The sequence below is a fragment of the Liolophura sinensis genome, chromosome 3 (assembly GCF_032854445.1).
Source record: "Liolophura sinensis isolate JHLJ2023 chromosome 3, CUHK_Ljap_v2, whole genome shotgun sequence".
NCBI lineage: Eukaryota > Metazoa > Mollusca > Polyplacophora > Chitonida > Chitonidae > Liolophura > Liolophura sinensis.
Genome location: NC_088297.1, coordinates 20,751,459 through 20,768,647, shown reverse-complemented (window position 1 = coordinate 20,768,647; position 17,189 = coordinate 20,751,459). Strand labels below are relative to the sequence as shown.

General features: G+C 39.3%; 1 protein-coding gene across 1 annotated transcript in view; it reads left to right on the top strand.

Moving 5' to 3' along the window:
• Positions 1–17,189, top strand: part of LOC135463958 (protein PHTF2-like) — a 56,275-nt gene that overhangs the window by 11,040 nt on the left and 28,046 nt on the right. The window contains 3 exon segments of the mRNA XM_064741429.1: positions 1,854–2,036; positions 16,205–16,261; positions 16,921–16,990. Of these exon segments, the coding sequence (XP_064597499.1) occupies positions 1,995–2,036; positions 16,205–16,261; positions 16,921–16,990 (169 nt within the window). The 5' untranslated portion in view covers positions 1,854–1,994.

Below are 17,189 nucleotides of genomic sequence, written 5' to 3'. Positions count from 1 at the left end.
CTGTGTTATTGGTTTGTAGTCTGTTTATCTGTGGCATATGTTTGTAGTCTGTCTGTCTGTGTTATACATTTGTAGTCAGTGCTACAGTGTTTGTAGTCTTTGCTGTGCTATACGTTTGTAGTCTCTTCTGCTGTGTTATTGGTTTGTAGTATCTTCTGCTGTGTTATTGGTTTGTAGCCTGTTTGTGTAATACATTTGTGGTCTGTTCTGCTGTGTTATGGGTTTGTAGTCTTTGTGTAATACATTTGTGGTCTCTTCTGCTGTGTTATGGTTTTGTAGTCTGTTTATCTGTGGCATATGTTTGTAGTCCGTCTGTCTGTGTTATACATTTGTAATCAGTGCTGCAGAGTTTGTAGTCTTTGCTGTATTATATGTTTGTTGTCTGTTCTGCTTTGTAAGACGTTTGTAGTCTCTTTTGCTGTATTGTATGTTTGTAGTCTGTTCTACTGTGTAATATGTGCGTTTGTAGTCTGATCTGCTGTGTTACAGGTTTGTAGTGTTCTACTGTGTTATAGGCTTGCAGTCTGCAGTGCTGTGTTTTGGGATTGTAGTCTGTTCTGCTGAGTAATACATGTGCATTTGTAGTCTGTTCAGCTGTGTTATAGGTGTGTAGTCTGTTCAGGTGTGTTATAGGTGTGTAGTCTGTTCTGCTGTGTTATAGGTGTGTAGTCTGTTCTGCTGTGTTATAGGTGTGTAGTCTGTTCAGGTGTGTTATAGGTGTGTAGTCTGTTCTGCTGTGTTATATGTGTGTAGTCTGTTCAGCTGTATTACAGGTGTGTAGTCTGTTCTGCTGTGTTATAGGTGTGTAGTCTGTTCTGCTGTGTTATAGGTGTGTAGTCTGTTCAGTTGTGTTATAGGTGTGTAGTTTGTTCTGCTGTGCTATAGGTGTGTAGTCTGTTCAGCTGTATTATAGGTGTGTAGTCTGTTCTGCTGTGTTATAGGTGTGTAGTCTGTTCAGCTGTATTATAGGTGTGTAGTCTGTTCTGCTGTGTTATAGGTGTGAAGTCTGTTCTGCTGTGTTGTAGGTGTGTAGTCTGTTCTGCTGTATTTTGGGTTTGTACATATAGTTCACAGGTTGCAGACATCTTGGAGGCCTGTGTACTAATGTAAAGCCATACTTACATGTGCACTATACAAATGTGTGTCTGCATAGTTTGTCTGCACACACCCATGTATGCTTAAGAATATGTGGATAATTTATTAATATGTACCTGGATACGTGGGTAACACATGATGTTTCAGTCGTCTGTTTCAGCTGATAGATTTTTTTTAGCCTGATATTTGTTTGAGTCTAGATTTGTTCTGTCTACAATATTTGTTTCAGCATAAAAAGTGAAAAGATCTGAGTCCACTTCATGATCTGTTACAGTCTACAATCTACATGTACACGCAGTTGTTACATTTTGCCATGAGACTGGTTTCAATCATTTTCTTTTAATACTCATGCAGTTTTACTCAAAATTAACACTATGCTTTTCAACTCTCTACATCAGGTGTACTGTATGTTGTCTTTGTCACATTCTGGTGTCATGACAGGTGTCTTTGTCACATTATGGTGTCATGGCTGGTGTTTTCATCTCGTTGTGGTGTTATATCCGGTGTCTTCACCAAAATGTGTGGTTTCATCAGTGTCTTGACTGTTGTCATCTATGCCATGTCTGGGTAGGTCTGCCAGCAGCCTGCAGATGGTTGTACATTTAGGTTTCCCCTGGTTTTACCCGGTTTCTTCTCAACATAATGCTGGCCGCTGTCGTATAAGTGAAATATTTTTGAGTATGGTGTAAAGCACAAATCACATAAGTAAATAAATAAACTTCTTTCAATGATGGACCTTTTGTATTTCTGTCCATCAGAAATGGTGTCCATGTGTCCGAGGTGGCCGCGTCAGAGTTTTGACGCGAGGCAGACGGCACCTACCAGGCCCTGACCAATCGTGTCGGTACTTGTGAGGAGAGAGGTCTGAGCTGACCAATCAAATTGATGGTGCTCGTGGAATGGACAGACTCCATGATGCAGTCGCATGGTATCAGAAAAAGGTAAGACAGTTTGAACTTTTCAGTTTTGTTTATTCAGAGACAAAGAGGATTGTGAAGCCTGGATAGAGACTGGACTGAACTGCAGGTACAGTGACACTAATAAAGGTAAAAATCATTCGGAATCACGGAATCAACCATCATTAGAAACACCATCAAAAAGGAGATAGAAAGCTTAAATACAGGTGGAAGTTTTTTCTTCATCCCGCCTGTATCCAGATGGTCCAAAGCTGTGAACTCCTTTGTTCATATACATGTATGAAGTACACTCTCTCTGTAGTGTCACGGAAGAAAACCGATTAGTGTTCAGATTTAGGTACTTGGCCTAAGTAGAAAAGCTGAAGCCTGTGTAAACATTCTGAGAAACTCAACATAATGCAGTGTAAAGTCCAGTAAAACAATGGATATTCTAGTCTGTGTGATTTTCAACCTGCCACTGGTATGCTGGCCACAGCTGCGAGTCATGATCCCCATCCTCTTGTAGCCAATTTTCAAAGTGCTGACCCTACAGATTTATTTCTTTATTTTGTTCGGTTTTACACTGAACGGAAGAATATTTCACTTCAGGTCTGCAGGTATCAAATGGGCTTACTCAGTGGTGTATTGAGCAGGGAATCCTTGATATTCTGTGTCTTCTGAGGGCTGTGTTAGCATTAAGTACTTGATAACCGTTTATGTAGTATGTGGGAAGTTCTGCCAGCAACCTGCGGATGGTTGTAGGTTTCCCCTGGTTTCCTCCCACCATAATGCTGGTTGCTGTCGTATAACTAAATATTCTTGAGTACAGCATAAAACACCAATCAAATAGATAAATAAATTTAAAACACGACGCTTTGTGGAGACCTTCCACCAGTATCGTATGCTCTTGGAGATAGCTCTATTGGTGTAAAGGTGTGCAGAAATTGTGTCAATTTTGGGTGGGTTTTTTTTTATGTTTTGTTTATTTTACATCTGTCTGTTATGTGGTTGTGTCAGCTTGTGTATGTGTGCCATAATCTGGTAAGTGAGATGCCTCGAAATCTAATTAGTGCAACTACTCAAGTTTGGTCTACTCTCTCTTAACACAGCTGTCTTGATTAATGATCAGCTGTTTTTAAAAACATTGCACAATTGTTTTCCAGCATATTTATCAGATTTTACAGATTTTTTCCTTTTTGCAATTTTCCCTGGGTTTGAGTGTTTCTGCATATTCCTAATAACTAAGAAAAATTTGCCCATGTGTGTGGGGGGTAGGGGGAAGGGGGTAGGGGTTGGGCAAGGACATGTATCGGGGTTAAGACATGCATGTACATGTATTTGTTTTGTAAACATCTACATGTAGCTCAGCCTCTTGCTTTCTTGCTTTCGGCTGAGAAAAAAAACTCATACCCACTGTTGAATCATCTTTTGTATGATTTGAACCTTGTACAGTCTACTGAATACAAGTGCATGCATACCATTCTACACAGCTGTGAATGTATAATTATTTCACCTTTATGAAGTGGAGAGTTCATCCTGGTGCCTTATGTACCACAGCTCTTCAGGTACTAACACCTCATTTAATAACAATGGTCTTCCCCACAACTCTATTGACAGCCAGAGACACACACGACCTGGAGTTGCGGTCGGCTATTGTCTGCCTCGTTGTTGTGGTTTCTCCTCATGATTGACCCACATTGTCGCCTGACGTAATGGCTTGTCGTGACGTCTGACTCGTCGCATATAATAGAGGGATGATTGAAACTTCTTCTTTGATCCACCCGAGCAGAATTCGACAGAGCTGCCTATAGACAGGAGCGTGTTAGCTCAAACTACAGTAGTATGCAGTTTCATTCATACATGTAGGTTTTCGTGCGACAATCTAGCTTAGAAATGTGGCCACCACCCATACTATAAAGTTTAAGCCTAGCCCATGGCCTTTGTAGCAGTGTATTACAGTATAGGGATACATCAAGGCCCTGCTTTTCTCACAGTTCCAGTTTTGACTTAAAGCATGATTGTAAGAAATTCCCAAATTCTTCATTTGTTTGATTTTAGTACGTTCACTCCACATAAGTGTATATCAAATTTTCAAACTTTCATCAGATGACAGCCCTTTGCTAAAGTTTACTTAACCTAATAAATGGAGACAGCTTCTGTTGCGTATGTAAATATTTCAGGTTTATTTTAAAAAGGCTTTGCCTGTTCTGTGATGAAAGTTTTTGATGTTAGGGAGGCAAGGGGTACCAACCAGAAATGTGAAGAAGATGTTTGTTTTGAGGCCATTTCTTTTAGTAAGATGTCCAAATTTTATACTTTCCTATCTCTCTAGTGTAAAAAATGCTCAAAACAGGGAGTTCAAATAGGGCAAATTTTCTGTTTCACATGTTCACCTCGACAGGTGGACAGTTACCTGGCTATCTTTATTGCCCCCATCATGCCAGTGTGGGGAGGTTGGGACTGATACACATACCCCTCAGCCAATCAGTGAATGACGCAGGTGTCTTCATTTGCAAGGCACCTAGAGGTGCTCAGTTTTTCACCAGTACGTTCGTTCTCTTCTCCACTTGTCTGGGCCTAAAACTCGGTCACTTTTTCAGAAGGGCTGATATAGAGTTCATTCTATGCTGGACCACATGGCTGGCTTTCTGCAGACAGATCTGACCATATAGGCTGCACACAGTTAATTTTTCGTTGTACAGTCAATATTTTTGTACTTCATGTTGAGAATGGATTTTAGGTGTGTAGGGTACTCGCCGATAATTTTACAGGTTTTAGACAGCTACGGTGCAGACAACTAATAAATCCATCATCAGTGAGCTGATGAAGTATGTTTTGTTTTCACCTTATGTGGTTTCTATCTTGTGAGATGTCTTACAGAACATTGGTTTCCATCTTGTTAGATACCTGGAAGAGTGCATTGGTTTCCTCCTTGTCAGATATGTGGCAAAGTACATTGGTTTTCATCTTGTCTGGTACCTGGCAGAGTGCATTGGTTTCCCCCTTGTCAGAAACCTGGCAAAGTGCATTAGTTTCTACCTTGTCAGATACTTGGCAGAGTGCATTGGTCTCCACCTTGTCAGAAACGTGATGAAGTGCATTGATTTCCATCTTGTTTGGTACCTGGTAAAGTACATTGGTTTTCACCTTGTCAGATACCTGGCAAAGTACATTTGTTTCCACCTTGTCAGATATCTGGCAGAGTGCATTGGTTTCCACCTTGTCAGAAACCTGATGAAGTGCATTGGTTTCCACCTTGTCTGGTACCTAGCAAAGTACATTGGTTTCCATCTTGTCTGGTACCTAGCAAAGTACATTGGTTTCCATCTTGTCTGGTACCGGGCAAAGTACATTGGTTTCCACCTTGTCAGATATCTGGCAGAGTGCATTGGTTTCAACCGTGTCAGAAACCTGACAAAGTGCATTGGTTTCCATCTTGTCTGATACCTGGCAAAGTACATTGGTTTCCCACCTTTTCAGATACCTGGCAAAGTAGATTTGGTTTCCATCTGTCAGATATCTGGCAAAGTGCATTTGGTTTCTACCTTGTCTGATACCTGGCAGAGTGCATTGGTCTCCACCTTGTCAGAAACCTGATGAAGTGCATTGATTTCCATCTTGTCTGGTACCCGGCAAAGTAGATTTGTTTCCACCTTGTCGGATATCCTGGCAGAATGCATTGGTCTCCACCTTGTCAGAAACCTGGCAAAGTGCATTGGTCTCCACCTTCTCAGGAACCTGACAAAGTACATTGGTTTCCATCTTGTCTGGTACCTGGCAAAGTACATTGGTTTCCACCTTGTCAGAAACGCAGTGAAGTGCATTGGTTTCCACCTTGTCAAATATCTGGCATAGTGCATTGGTTTCCACCTTGTCAGATATCTGGCAAAATTGGTTTCCCCATTGTCTGATGCCTGGCAAAGTGCATTGGTCTCCACCTTGTCAGAAACCTGACAAGTGCATTGGTTTCCATCTTGTCATATACCTGGCAAAGTGCATTGGTTTCCCCCTTGTCTGATACCTGGCAGAGTGCATTTTTCTCCACCTTGTCAGAAACCTAGCGAAGTGCATTGATTTCCATCTTGTCTGGTACCTGGCAAAGTACATTTGTTTCCACCTTGTCCAGATATCTGGCAAAGTGCATTGGTTTCCATCTGTCTGGTACCTTGCAAAGTACATTTGTTTCCACCTTGTCAGATATCTGGCAAAGTGCATTGGTCTCCACCTTGTCAGAAACCTGGCAAAGTGCATTGGTCTCCACCTTCTCAGAAACCTGACAAAGTACATTGGTTTCCATCTTGTCTGGTACCTGGCAAAGTACATTGGTTTTCACCTTGTCAGAAACCTAGTGAAGTGCATTGGTTTCCACTGTGTCAGATATCTGGTAAAGTGCATTGGTTTCCACCTTGTCAGATATCTGGCAAAATTGGTTCCCCCGTTGTCAGAAACCTGACAAAGTGCATTGGTTTCCATCTTGTCATATACCTGGCAAAGTACATTGGTTTCCACCTTGTCAGAAGCTGGCAAAGTGCATTGGTTTCCCCCTTGTCTGATACCTGGCAGAGTGCATTGGTCTCCACCTTGTCAGAACCAAGCGAAGTGCATTGATTTCCATCTTGTCTGGTACCTGGCAAAGTACATTGATTTCCACCTTGTCATATACCTGACAAAGTGCATTGGTTTCCCCCTTGTCAGAAACCTGACAAAGTGCATTGGTTTTCGTCTTGTCTGATACATGGCTAAGTGCATTGGTTTCGACCTTGTCTGGTACCTGGCAAAGTGCATTGGTTTTCACAAGAAGGAATGGATCATCTCATTGGTAAAACACAAGACAAACTTGCCTTTGCCCTACCTGCGGTTAATTTTATTTTTTGAGTCTGTCTTAGCTACATAACCAGGTCAAACACTGTGGTAAGGCCTAGCTTTGTTGACAGGCACACACTTGTGACAGACAAATTTGGCTACACAGGAGCTATTTTTAGGCCTTGCTAGAGAGTGACTGAACCTTCTATAGGCGACCTGCTAAAGTCAAGCACGGGCTTGTCAGGAGACAGGATTACTGAATGGAGATTTGTTTTCGACTTTCCTCAATGGGACGCGACGTTGAATGGGTGCTCTGTTCTTGTGCTAGTCACCTCGTTGAAGACGACAGACAAAATCACCCAGCCCTTTTTGTGACCTCATGTCATGTTATCCAATTTGTCAACTTCCTTTTTGTAGTGGTCTTTAAACTGAAATCTGTTGTTTTTTTCACTTGTATATTTTTTTCGTCTGTTTCCATTTCTCTTTTTACTGAATGGGCTTAAATACAGTTATTTTTTACTTGTATGAAAGTCATCTTTTTCTTGTTTTTCTTTTTTGTGTGTGTGTTAGCTGCTCACGCGATTGTCTTAATGCCTTTAATGACTTTATCCAACACTGATTCTCCAGTCACTTTTTTGTTGTAAAAAAAGCTAGCCTTTCATCTGGAAGTTTTTGTTTCTTGACCCCTCTTCTTCCTCGTCTGTCTTTTCCGCAGATCTGTGTTCACGTGGGTCGATTGTCACCAGCACTTTTCCTTTTAATGGATGATATACAAGAATAACCTTTTGTTGTCTGCAGGCACATATTATGTAGTTTAAGGATTTCTTATGTTAAGAATCTGTACTGATTACTATCAAAGAACATTGGAGGTTAGTAACATAGAGTCATAAGTTTAATTTGTCTGCCTCCACATGAACTCATGTTAAAAGATTGCCACTAAAAAAAAAAAAAACAAAAAAAAAAACAAGGTTAAAGATCAGTGTTTCACACAAAGTTAAGGATTTCTCTATAATATTCAACCTGCCATTTTCAGGGGTAAAGAAAAGCAGATTGAAAGTTAAGTTTTACATTTTGTAAAATATTATTTATTTTTTTTTTTTGATTGGTGTTTTATGCCGTACTCAAGAATATTTCACTTATACGACGGCGACCAGCATTATGGTGGGTTGAAACCGGGCAGAGCCGGCAGACCTTTCCACGTACGGTTGGAGAGGAAGCCAGCATGAGCTGGTCTTGAACTCACAGCGACCGCATTGGTGAGAGGCATCTGGGTCACTATGCTGCGCTAGCGCGCTAACCGACTGAGCCATGGAGGCCCCTTGTAAAATAGTTATCTTTTGAATGATATGTTAGTAGTTCATTGGAAGTAGGATTTGTTGAAAGGAATGTCTTAGTGCTAGTTACATGTAAGTTGTGTGCACACAAAATGTGCACGAGGAGGTAGAGGCTGTGAGAAAATTACAAAACACCGGTAAGAAATGACTCTGGCCTGTGGGAAAGGCTTAACGGGTACAAAAGTAAGACTAAGGCCAGTCTCCCCCTATGTTGACTATAAAGTCACCTGTAGTGATCTAATGTTTTACTAAAGAAACCGTTGTGGACGTGGAAGGTTTTCTGCGGACTTGTTATTCGTGGGAACCTGAAGAAGTTGTGACCGTAGTCATGTACATGTGGATGTACATTAGCATTAAGGAAAAGCCGCTGTGGCTTTTAAGCCTGGAAAAGTTATCGGGACAATGACAATTCCCTGCACCAGATAGAGGGCCAACTGTTTGGTACACGGCAAAACTGTCATATAAAAAAAACTTAGTAATTTTGTAATAAAGTGAATAGCTGGAAGATTTCATGTTTCCAGATTTGGGTTCAGTGCATATATAAAGCTGTCATCAGTTCTGTTCTTGTGCAGCATGATGAGTAAAGTGTCATTAAAAGAAATAAAAATTAAGGTCTTACATACATGTATATTATTTTGGAAGCATAATTGTTTAGATAATTATTTTAGACTGTATATAGGTATATGAAATAAGGTATTTAATAAAGGAATGATGACAGTTCTGTTGAAAGACCTAATACACACAGTTTTAATTCTTATAATACCACGTGTGCTAATCTACCCCCCACATGTCTGTAGATCATGGTAGGGGGTGCTGGGTAGGGCCACATCTAGAAAAATATGCAATGTTCCAATCCCAAACCTCTTCTTTCCTGACTCTCCTCTTTTGGTCTACATTCATGACATTGTACCTCAGCAGACAATATCTACTATTTTACATCCTCACTGGCAGTTTACGGTAAATCAGCTGTCTTTTATCAAGTTCTTATGTACCCTAAATCCTGAACAATTCGACCCCACACATAGTGCATGTTGTGAGATATTACCTTATATGACAGGCTGTTTGATAATCTCTGTAAAGTTCATTTGTACTCCTACCTGAACAATACATTTGTACTCCTACCTGAATAATGCATTTGTACTCCTACCTGAACCATGCAGTTGTACTCCTACCTGAACCATACATTTGTACTCCTACCTGAACAATGCAGTTGTACTCCTACCTGAACCATACATTTGTACTCCTACCTGAACCATACATTTGTACTCCTACCTGAACAATACATTTGTACTCGTACCTGAACAACACATTTCTTCAAGGCATAAAGAGGTATGTTTTAAAATTGCTTATCACAGATTTGCTGAGGATTTAGGGTGAGTGACATAAGGATTGCTGTAAAAACAAAGAGATTTATGAGAGGAGTTTAGGAAAATTAAATTGCAATTTTGTGCTGGTTACGTTTTTTGTGCACTTTTTGAGCTTGATTATGTTGATGTAGAACAGGATTACCTGCATTTTGTAAAGAAGTGTTTTTGGGGAAATACTATAGTTTTGGAAAGGTAAATGAACGCTGATAATCTGATGCCTTAGAATAAGGGTGGGAAAGTGGTATACCTGTATCTCTCATGTAGGCTACATCATGCGTAGGTACAGGTGTAAGTTTTTTGATGTTTTTTCAAGCTAGTTTGTACGAATGCAGACTTTGATACATACACATATATATACATTAAATTGATGATAACAGCGGAGTGAAAGTTTGGTCATTCATACATGTAATTGTTCTCTTCAAGTTTTAATAATTTAAAAGGTTGCAAGTGTGGACAAATTTTCATAGAATAAAGAGGTAAACATGCAGTTGAACAAAGATGACTGTAAGAGTTTGTTTAACAGGCTATCCCTACTTGACATGTGTATGTGATTATTCGGCAGGTGATGTTGTTAAACAGAATGCATTTATGAATGAATGAATGAATGATTGTGGCTCAATGCAACGTTGGCAATTTAATACAGTCATGATTATTTTCATTAATATGGTGTTACGAAAATGACAGCCTGTGCTCAGTTACAGTGAAAAGTGTAAAAAAAAAATAATAATTAGCATGTTTGCAAAAGGCTTGAGCTGCAAAGCGGTCTAGACTGCTTCAGGTCACATCATTAACTCTTGACCAGTGGTGTCGTGGGCTCAAACCCTTGCTGGTTCAAAAGTTTAACAGCCATACTGTTGTCATCTGCCCTGTTCTCTCCCCTCATTATACTGAACCACCCTGATGTGAACAAAGTATTATTGAGAAAAATAATTTGTAATAAATAATTTGTTAATTTATTGTATTGTTTACATAGTTTGGCATGTGTGTTCTGTTCCATTGATGCTGACATGAAGGCATCTGTTAATAATAATATACTATTACATCCCTGTCTTCACAGACACATGTTCATGTTTGTTGTTAGGGTATTCTTGAGTACGGTGTAAAACATCAATCAAATAAATAAATTTATGGTGGGGTGCCCCTGTACCTTTGTTAATTCAATTTCAGTTATTTCACTGCTTAAACTATTATCTGAGGTAGCACTTCAGTGTACAGAACGTTGTGAGATCTTTGCATATACATATTCGTAAATCTCTAAGCTTTATACAGTGGCCGTCGGAGTTTACCCCTCCATATTCATATAGTACTGTGTGCTTCTCTAAGCGGACATGCCCCCCCACCCCCGTCCTCGAGGTAAACAGGCAGCAGATATCCTGCAGACCTGATGCCCCAGGACACCCCCCATCAGCTCTCTCACCTGAGAGCCCTGGCTCGTTACCTGCCAGGTGTACACATCTCACCCACCTCCACTATCTGCCGTATGTACGTACGTACGTAGCCAGCTGGTATAAAAGGCCATGCAGGACGTCCCAAAAGGCTTTCCGCTCTCAGAGTCGGCCGGCCTGAATTTGCTCTGCCTTCATTCACCAGTCTTTGTAAAAGCGTCAGGCCTTCTGTTTTAGTAGGGGGAGATGGCAGGCTGGCCTAGAGTTCATCTACTCATGTACCAGGGCCTGTTTGAATGGGTCCATCATGCTAATCCCGTAAGTCCTTTAATATTGTCTGCGTTAAAATATTTGACTTCATAGATAATAATTGGAGAGTGTAAATTGATTTGGTTTAATCTGTAGATCCATCTCACTCATCCTTTCCGTCTCTTAATGTTACCATCTACTGAAAGTTTATTTGCAGAAAGTAGCATCACATGTCACACAATCTTTGGAATTCTATTAACATATTTTTAGGAATTAATTTGAATACATGCATAGTTAGCATCATTAGCATCATGGGAGTACAGTGTTGAGAGGTCTTAATGCATCTGACTTGAGCTTAAAGTTGCATTCATGATACTTGCTCTAGGCATCATTCTGTTGTTGAAAAGTGCTTTAGTTTAATATTTTTAATATTCCATTTGTCCAGCTTTATTAAAACTTATGCCTTTAGGAGGAAAAAATAACAAGAATTTGGAATGGGTGCATCAGTCTCAGAATTTGTTTGTTTTTATTGTCCTCCATTTTGTGACAGTATTTCAGCAAATGGGTAATAAATATGTCTAGTTTTATGCTGCCTATAAATGTTGTTCAAACATGATGGTTTTTAGTTCTCATTTATTGTCAAATTGCTATAAAGTCAAATTACAATTAATGCTATTAAAAGTGCTATTGATGTACCCTCATTCAACTTTCATATCAATTTACACACATTTTTAAATTGATTTTAGAGACAAAACTAAGTGGTTGGATTGGCCAATTTTAGGACTCCTCAAAAAGTGTAACGTTATCAGCCTGCGCAGAATAATGCTTTCAGAATATTCTTGAGTAAACACCTTGCAAACTTGTGAAAAGGCTGAAGGATAACAGTAAATCACATTTTTGTATTTTTTGTTTCAAGCTGCTAGAATTTGGTGACTATTCATACAACTTTCATTGATTAAATTTCCTCAGCTTGGCACAAGCTCTTAAAGCCTTCTAGAGTTTAATTCGTGTCTTTTTATTTGTTGGCATGATTTGATATTTAAGTATGGCATGTTTTATTGTCCTTCTTTGAAAGTAGCTTTAACATTTTTATACTTTGATAGAAAATAAAATGAAAATCTTACTAAATGATCATTGTGCACGTCATGTGGTGCAGTCCTACTGGTGCCATTTTTGTGCACTGATTACTTCACAATTTGTACCGTAATATATATTTGATCTCATTTTTTGTCAATAGCCACAAGGACTTATGTCCAACTTCAACTTATCAATAACTAATTGCTTCTTATTGCATATGGAAAAAAGCTCTATTTAAGCTCTGTATTACATTTACCGGCAACGTGCCGAAAATTAAAAAATCTCTTGAACCTCCGAGGTTTGAAAAATTTGACTCAAAAAATCTAGAAGCCCCCCTCAAGTTTTGCTCCAGCGTCAAGTCATGAGTTTTGCTCTGTGCTTGGTATTTGTTTATAATCAAAGAGCTATTTCTGACATAAAGAAGACTATCCCCCCCCCCCCCCCCCCCCCCAGTCTCCCTCGTGGTCCCCCCATGTTCCCCCCAATCCCTGCATGATCCCCATCTAGTAAAAAGTTGGTCTGTGTTGAAGTGATTGGTAATAAGACTGTGTCATCTCTTATGGATGACAAGAGCTACATTGCAAACTTCATCTTTACATACTGAGCTGTGCTAGAGCCGAATTGCTGGCATACCTACATGTACCTGTTTTGCAAAGTATAATGTCAAACTGAAGATCATTGGCCAAAAAGTCTGATGGCGATCTTAAAAAGTGAAAAGTGGAAATCTGTTGATTGAATTGTCTCAGTGTTTAAGGAAACCATTAGCTGACTTGCGCATGTCACATGGCAAATGTGTACATACCAAGTTAAAGGTTGTCATTGTAATGTAGCAAAGTAAATAAATCTGCAGATCAAATCACTGTTGACGGTCAGTTTAGTATTGATCACTCAAAATTCATATTCAAAACCTCATCACTGTGTTCAGTTTTTGTTTAAGTTGAAAATTTGACACTTTTGTCTCAAGATAACATAAGTGGTGGACCAAATTTTAATGTCTAGGGCCAAAAATAAGCTCTTTTAGATTTTGACTTAATAGTCAGAAGTGGCCTTGTTGAATGGGCAAGGGGCTTTACTGCAGTGTGTATTTAAATTGCTCACATCCGCAGATCTTTTAATTTGTTCATAGAGAGTTAAGTCAACAGCACGTCTAATATCTTCTAGCTCTATCTAGGAATTTCTACTAGACTGGAATGTTTAATATTCACTTTGAATTCACTTGATTGCTCATTGTTTTTGACTTCCTGATTTGAGGAATCAGGGACTTGTCAGGCAGGATTCAGACTTGTGTATCAGAATTATCGTAATGGGGCTCCCTGTACATTTAGGGCAAGGCCACTCCCAGCATTGTGTGTTCAACCCCAAGAATTACATGCTTGGGGAAAACCTGTGAGGAAAAAAAGTTCTGTATTTAACTTTAAAGTGCGAAGGCTCTCTTGCAATCTGCTGAGACATTCAATCTTGATAATCGCCCTGTGAGGTGGTTTAATGACTTTGGGGCCAAACTCTCCTCTGTGAGGTCCTTAGCTAATTAGCGTAACGTTTAATATTAAATTCATTTTATGTTTTTGTTTGTTTACCCCGAAAATGCTTCCACCCACGCAATGTAAGAGTGGTTTGGCAGAGCTTTAATTGTCATAAACTAGAGGGTGTGTTGAATTTTAATTCACGGTTTAAGGGCTTTCAGTTGTAATGTGTGTGTCAATTTCAGCTATGTAACCTGTTTGGTTTAATTGTGGATTTTTTTTTTTTTCATTTTGATTTATGTGCTTTGCACTTGACGAACTACTTCAAGTTAACTCCAATATTTTTCCACCAATGGATTTCAGCGGAGCTTGAATGCTTTTAAACCACTGCTTTTTTTTTTCTTCTTTTTTTTATTTTTCAGCGGTTTGAATGTGTGGTTTTCTGTTTGTTTGTGGTTTGTACACGTGCATAGGTTTTGTTCCATTTGATTGATTGCACTGTGTTAAACTACCATTTGCCTGTAAGAAACCGGAATTGAATGTTGATGTACAAAATTTGTTAATGGATATAAGCTTTTTGCTCTAAGGTGAATATAGTCATCCCTCCTTCCCTCCACCACCACACAGACAGTTTTATGATCTTATCAAGGATTTTCAAAACACAATTAACGCACCTTTCATGAGACATACACGCACTAACCAACCTTGCAAATGCAATAGCATTTAAAGGTAGCAGTTCTACTGTGTGTCCTGAAAAAATTTCACCCAGTTGTACAATGTAATTGCAGGGACTGCTTAGGTGGCGTTCTGTTTAGAGCGTCCGCCTTGAAATCGAGAGGCCTGGGGATCGAACCCGGGTCAGGTAATATCAAAAACTTTAAGAATGGTACTTGTTGCTGCGTCGCATAGCGCTCAGCACTGGTTGGGTAGAACAAGGAAACGGGAATGGTTGACCCTGTGTCAGTATAATGTAGCAGGGTAGGGGTTTCATGTCCGGCAGCACTTTTGCAGCATGGACTTGTCCTGCCACAAGAAGACACACACCTAATGACTCCTCGTCATCATATGACTGAAAAATTGTTAAGTAGGACCCCAAACATACATGTGATATATTTGTCTGATTGGGTTGTAATGTTGTACTCTGAGCAGGATGTGGCCGAGTGGTCAAGGTGTTTGCTTTTCAATCGCACAACATCTGGGTTTACCCTATTAATGACCCATGACTTAGTAATTCATGTTTGCCTCTTCTGAGATGTTTTAAAGTTTGTTTGGAAGGTAGGGTGATATCAAAAGTAGTATTCTATTTATTTGCCTTTGAAAATGGGCTTTTGCGATTGAAATTTTAGGTCATTAATGGTAATCCCATTTTCCCTTGACAGGTAATATTCTGCATCTCCAAGCTTTCATTGTTCTGGCCTTGGTGGCAAATCAGTGGGTAGCAATGGGTTCCTGGGTAATGCTCCACCATATATGACATATAACACATGGCAGGTACCTGTTAATGTCAGTGGTTTACTCAGGGCACCTCTAATATAAAACCGGCATCTGTCATATTGTGAGAAATTCTATAGTATGGCATTAAAGAGAAATGAATTGAACTAACAAACATAATGGTGTACTTATTATGTAAACATACTGGCTAACTGTATGCTAAATGATTTCCTCAACCAGCTTTTCATGTGATTTATACACTTTTATAATTTGTTTTTTGAGACAAAACTACATTGGTTGGGTTGGCCAATTTTAATGGCTTCACAAAAAGTGCAGTTTTATTAGTCGGCACAGAATGATGCTTAAATAAATACCTAGCGCACATGCGAAAAGGTTGAAGAATTGCAGGATGAGATTTAAATCCTTTGCCAAGTTCTGTCTAAAGGAAAAGAATCAATAGTTGAAATTTCACCTTTACAGATATATTCCCAATCAAGTGTTGTCACTAGGGCAGCAAATCCAGTGAAATTCCAGCTGTTAAAATGTCTTGGTATTATATTACTCATCAGCAGGATTTCTCTTTACAGCACGTTCGGCCAACACAGACAGAACAGGAAACAGCCTCATTGACCTGTGATATTGTAAATTTGCTTATATGACTTGCATAAAATGCAATATTACCTGTGAGTGACTGGCTGCTAAGGGTTATGACATTTAGTAACTTCTTATTTTTGAGACCATTATCATGTGTATTTTTTGTCAGATATATACATGTAACCCTGTTTTTTTGACAAATGACTACAAAGCTGTCCTTTGTGTATACTAGCTGTGTGAAATTTGGTAATTATACTTACATTAAAATTAGTGTATGTTCCCGCTTTTTCCACTCTGTATAAAAAGATGCTCAATTTGGTCAAGTTTTGGTACACCATAACTTGGTTGAGTGTCTTACCCTCTGGCTGTAGCATGGTATTTCAGTCAGGCAGCACTGCAAAATAACCAAAATGTGTGTCTGCAATGTAAATTCATCCCCCCCCCCCCCAACCAAAATATTAAAGAAAATTAAATGAACACTTAAATGTTTTTAAGTTTTTGTTCTTGCAGATTGGTACTTATGACAAACAGCTTTGGGAGCAATCAGTTGAACAAAAGGTTTTAAAGGTAAGTGTATCAAACTTTATTAAAATAATTATTGTGGTGACAATATTTATTCAGAGTTCTGTTTTTTGTTGCCTTTGACATCAGACTTTATTCACACTCAAAAACAAAAATGAGGACATATCACAGGTAGAACTTCAAATTTGAAAACAGATGCCTGCATGACATTATAAAAATCACCCCTTCAGAGAAAGTGGTAAGACCCATATTGTCTATTATATATACCAGATATTCTGATCCAATACTGTATTACACTGACAATATGGGTGTGGTTTCGGCCATCCGTAAACGTGACTGCAATCATATGTTAGTATTCTTTGGTCAGTCAATATAGTGTTAAGGGGCCTCCGTGGCCTAGTGGTTAGCTAGTGCCTCACAATCATGACAGTGACCGAGGAGCTTTTCACCAGTGCGATGATCGCTAGGTTGAAGTTCTGTCAGCAGCCTTTCCATGGTCTGCTTGGTTTCCACCCACCATAATCCTGGCCACCGCCCTGTATATACATGTAAGTAAAATATCCTTGAGTACGACCTATAACATCAGTCAAATAAACAAATCAAGCCATTGTGATAAACACCTGGGTTGTTCCACTCAGGTTGTGTGTACAGTGTGTGTAGAACTCAGTGAACAGCTGGAATACATTAGGTGTATTCTGTTTTAGGGTATTCAACATGCCCCACGAAAGAGTGGCCGGGTGAAGACTGAACTGATTGACGTGGACTTAGTGAGAGGTAAAGGACTGTGTTCTTTATATCATTATTCAATTCTGTACTCAAAAAAAAAAAAGAAAAATCGTACAAATGTTGGTTTTTACAAAGTGTCCCATTTGCCCTGGTTTTTACAAAGTTGTCCCATTTGCCCTGTTAAATCCCAAAATGGCAGTTTTGGACAAATTCTTTTCATAATAGTTCAGACTGCTTCTGTGTACAT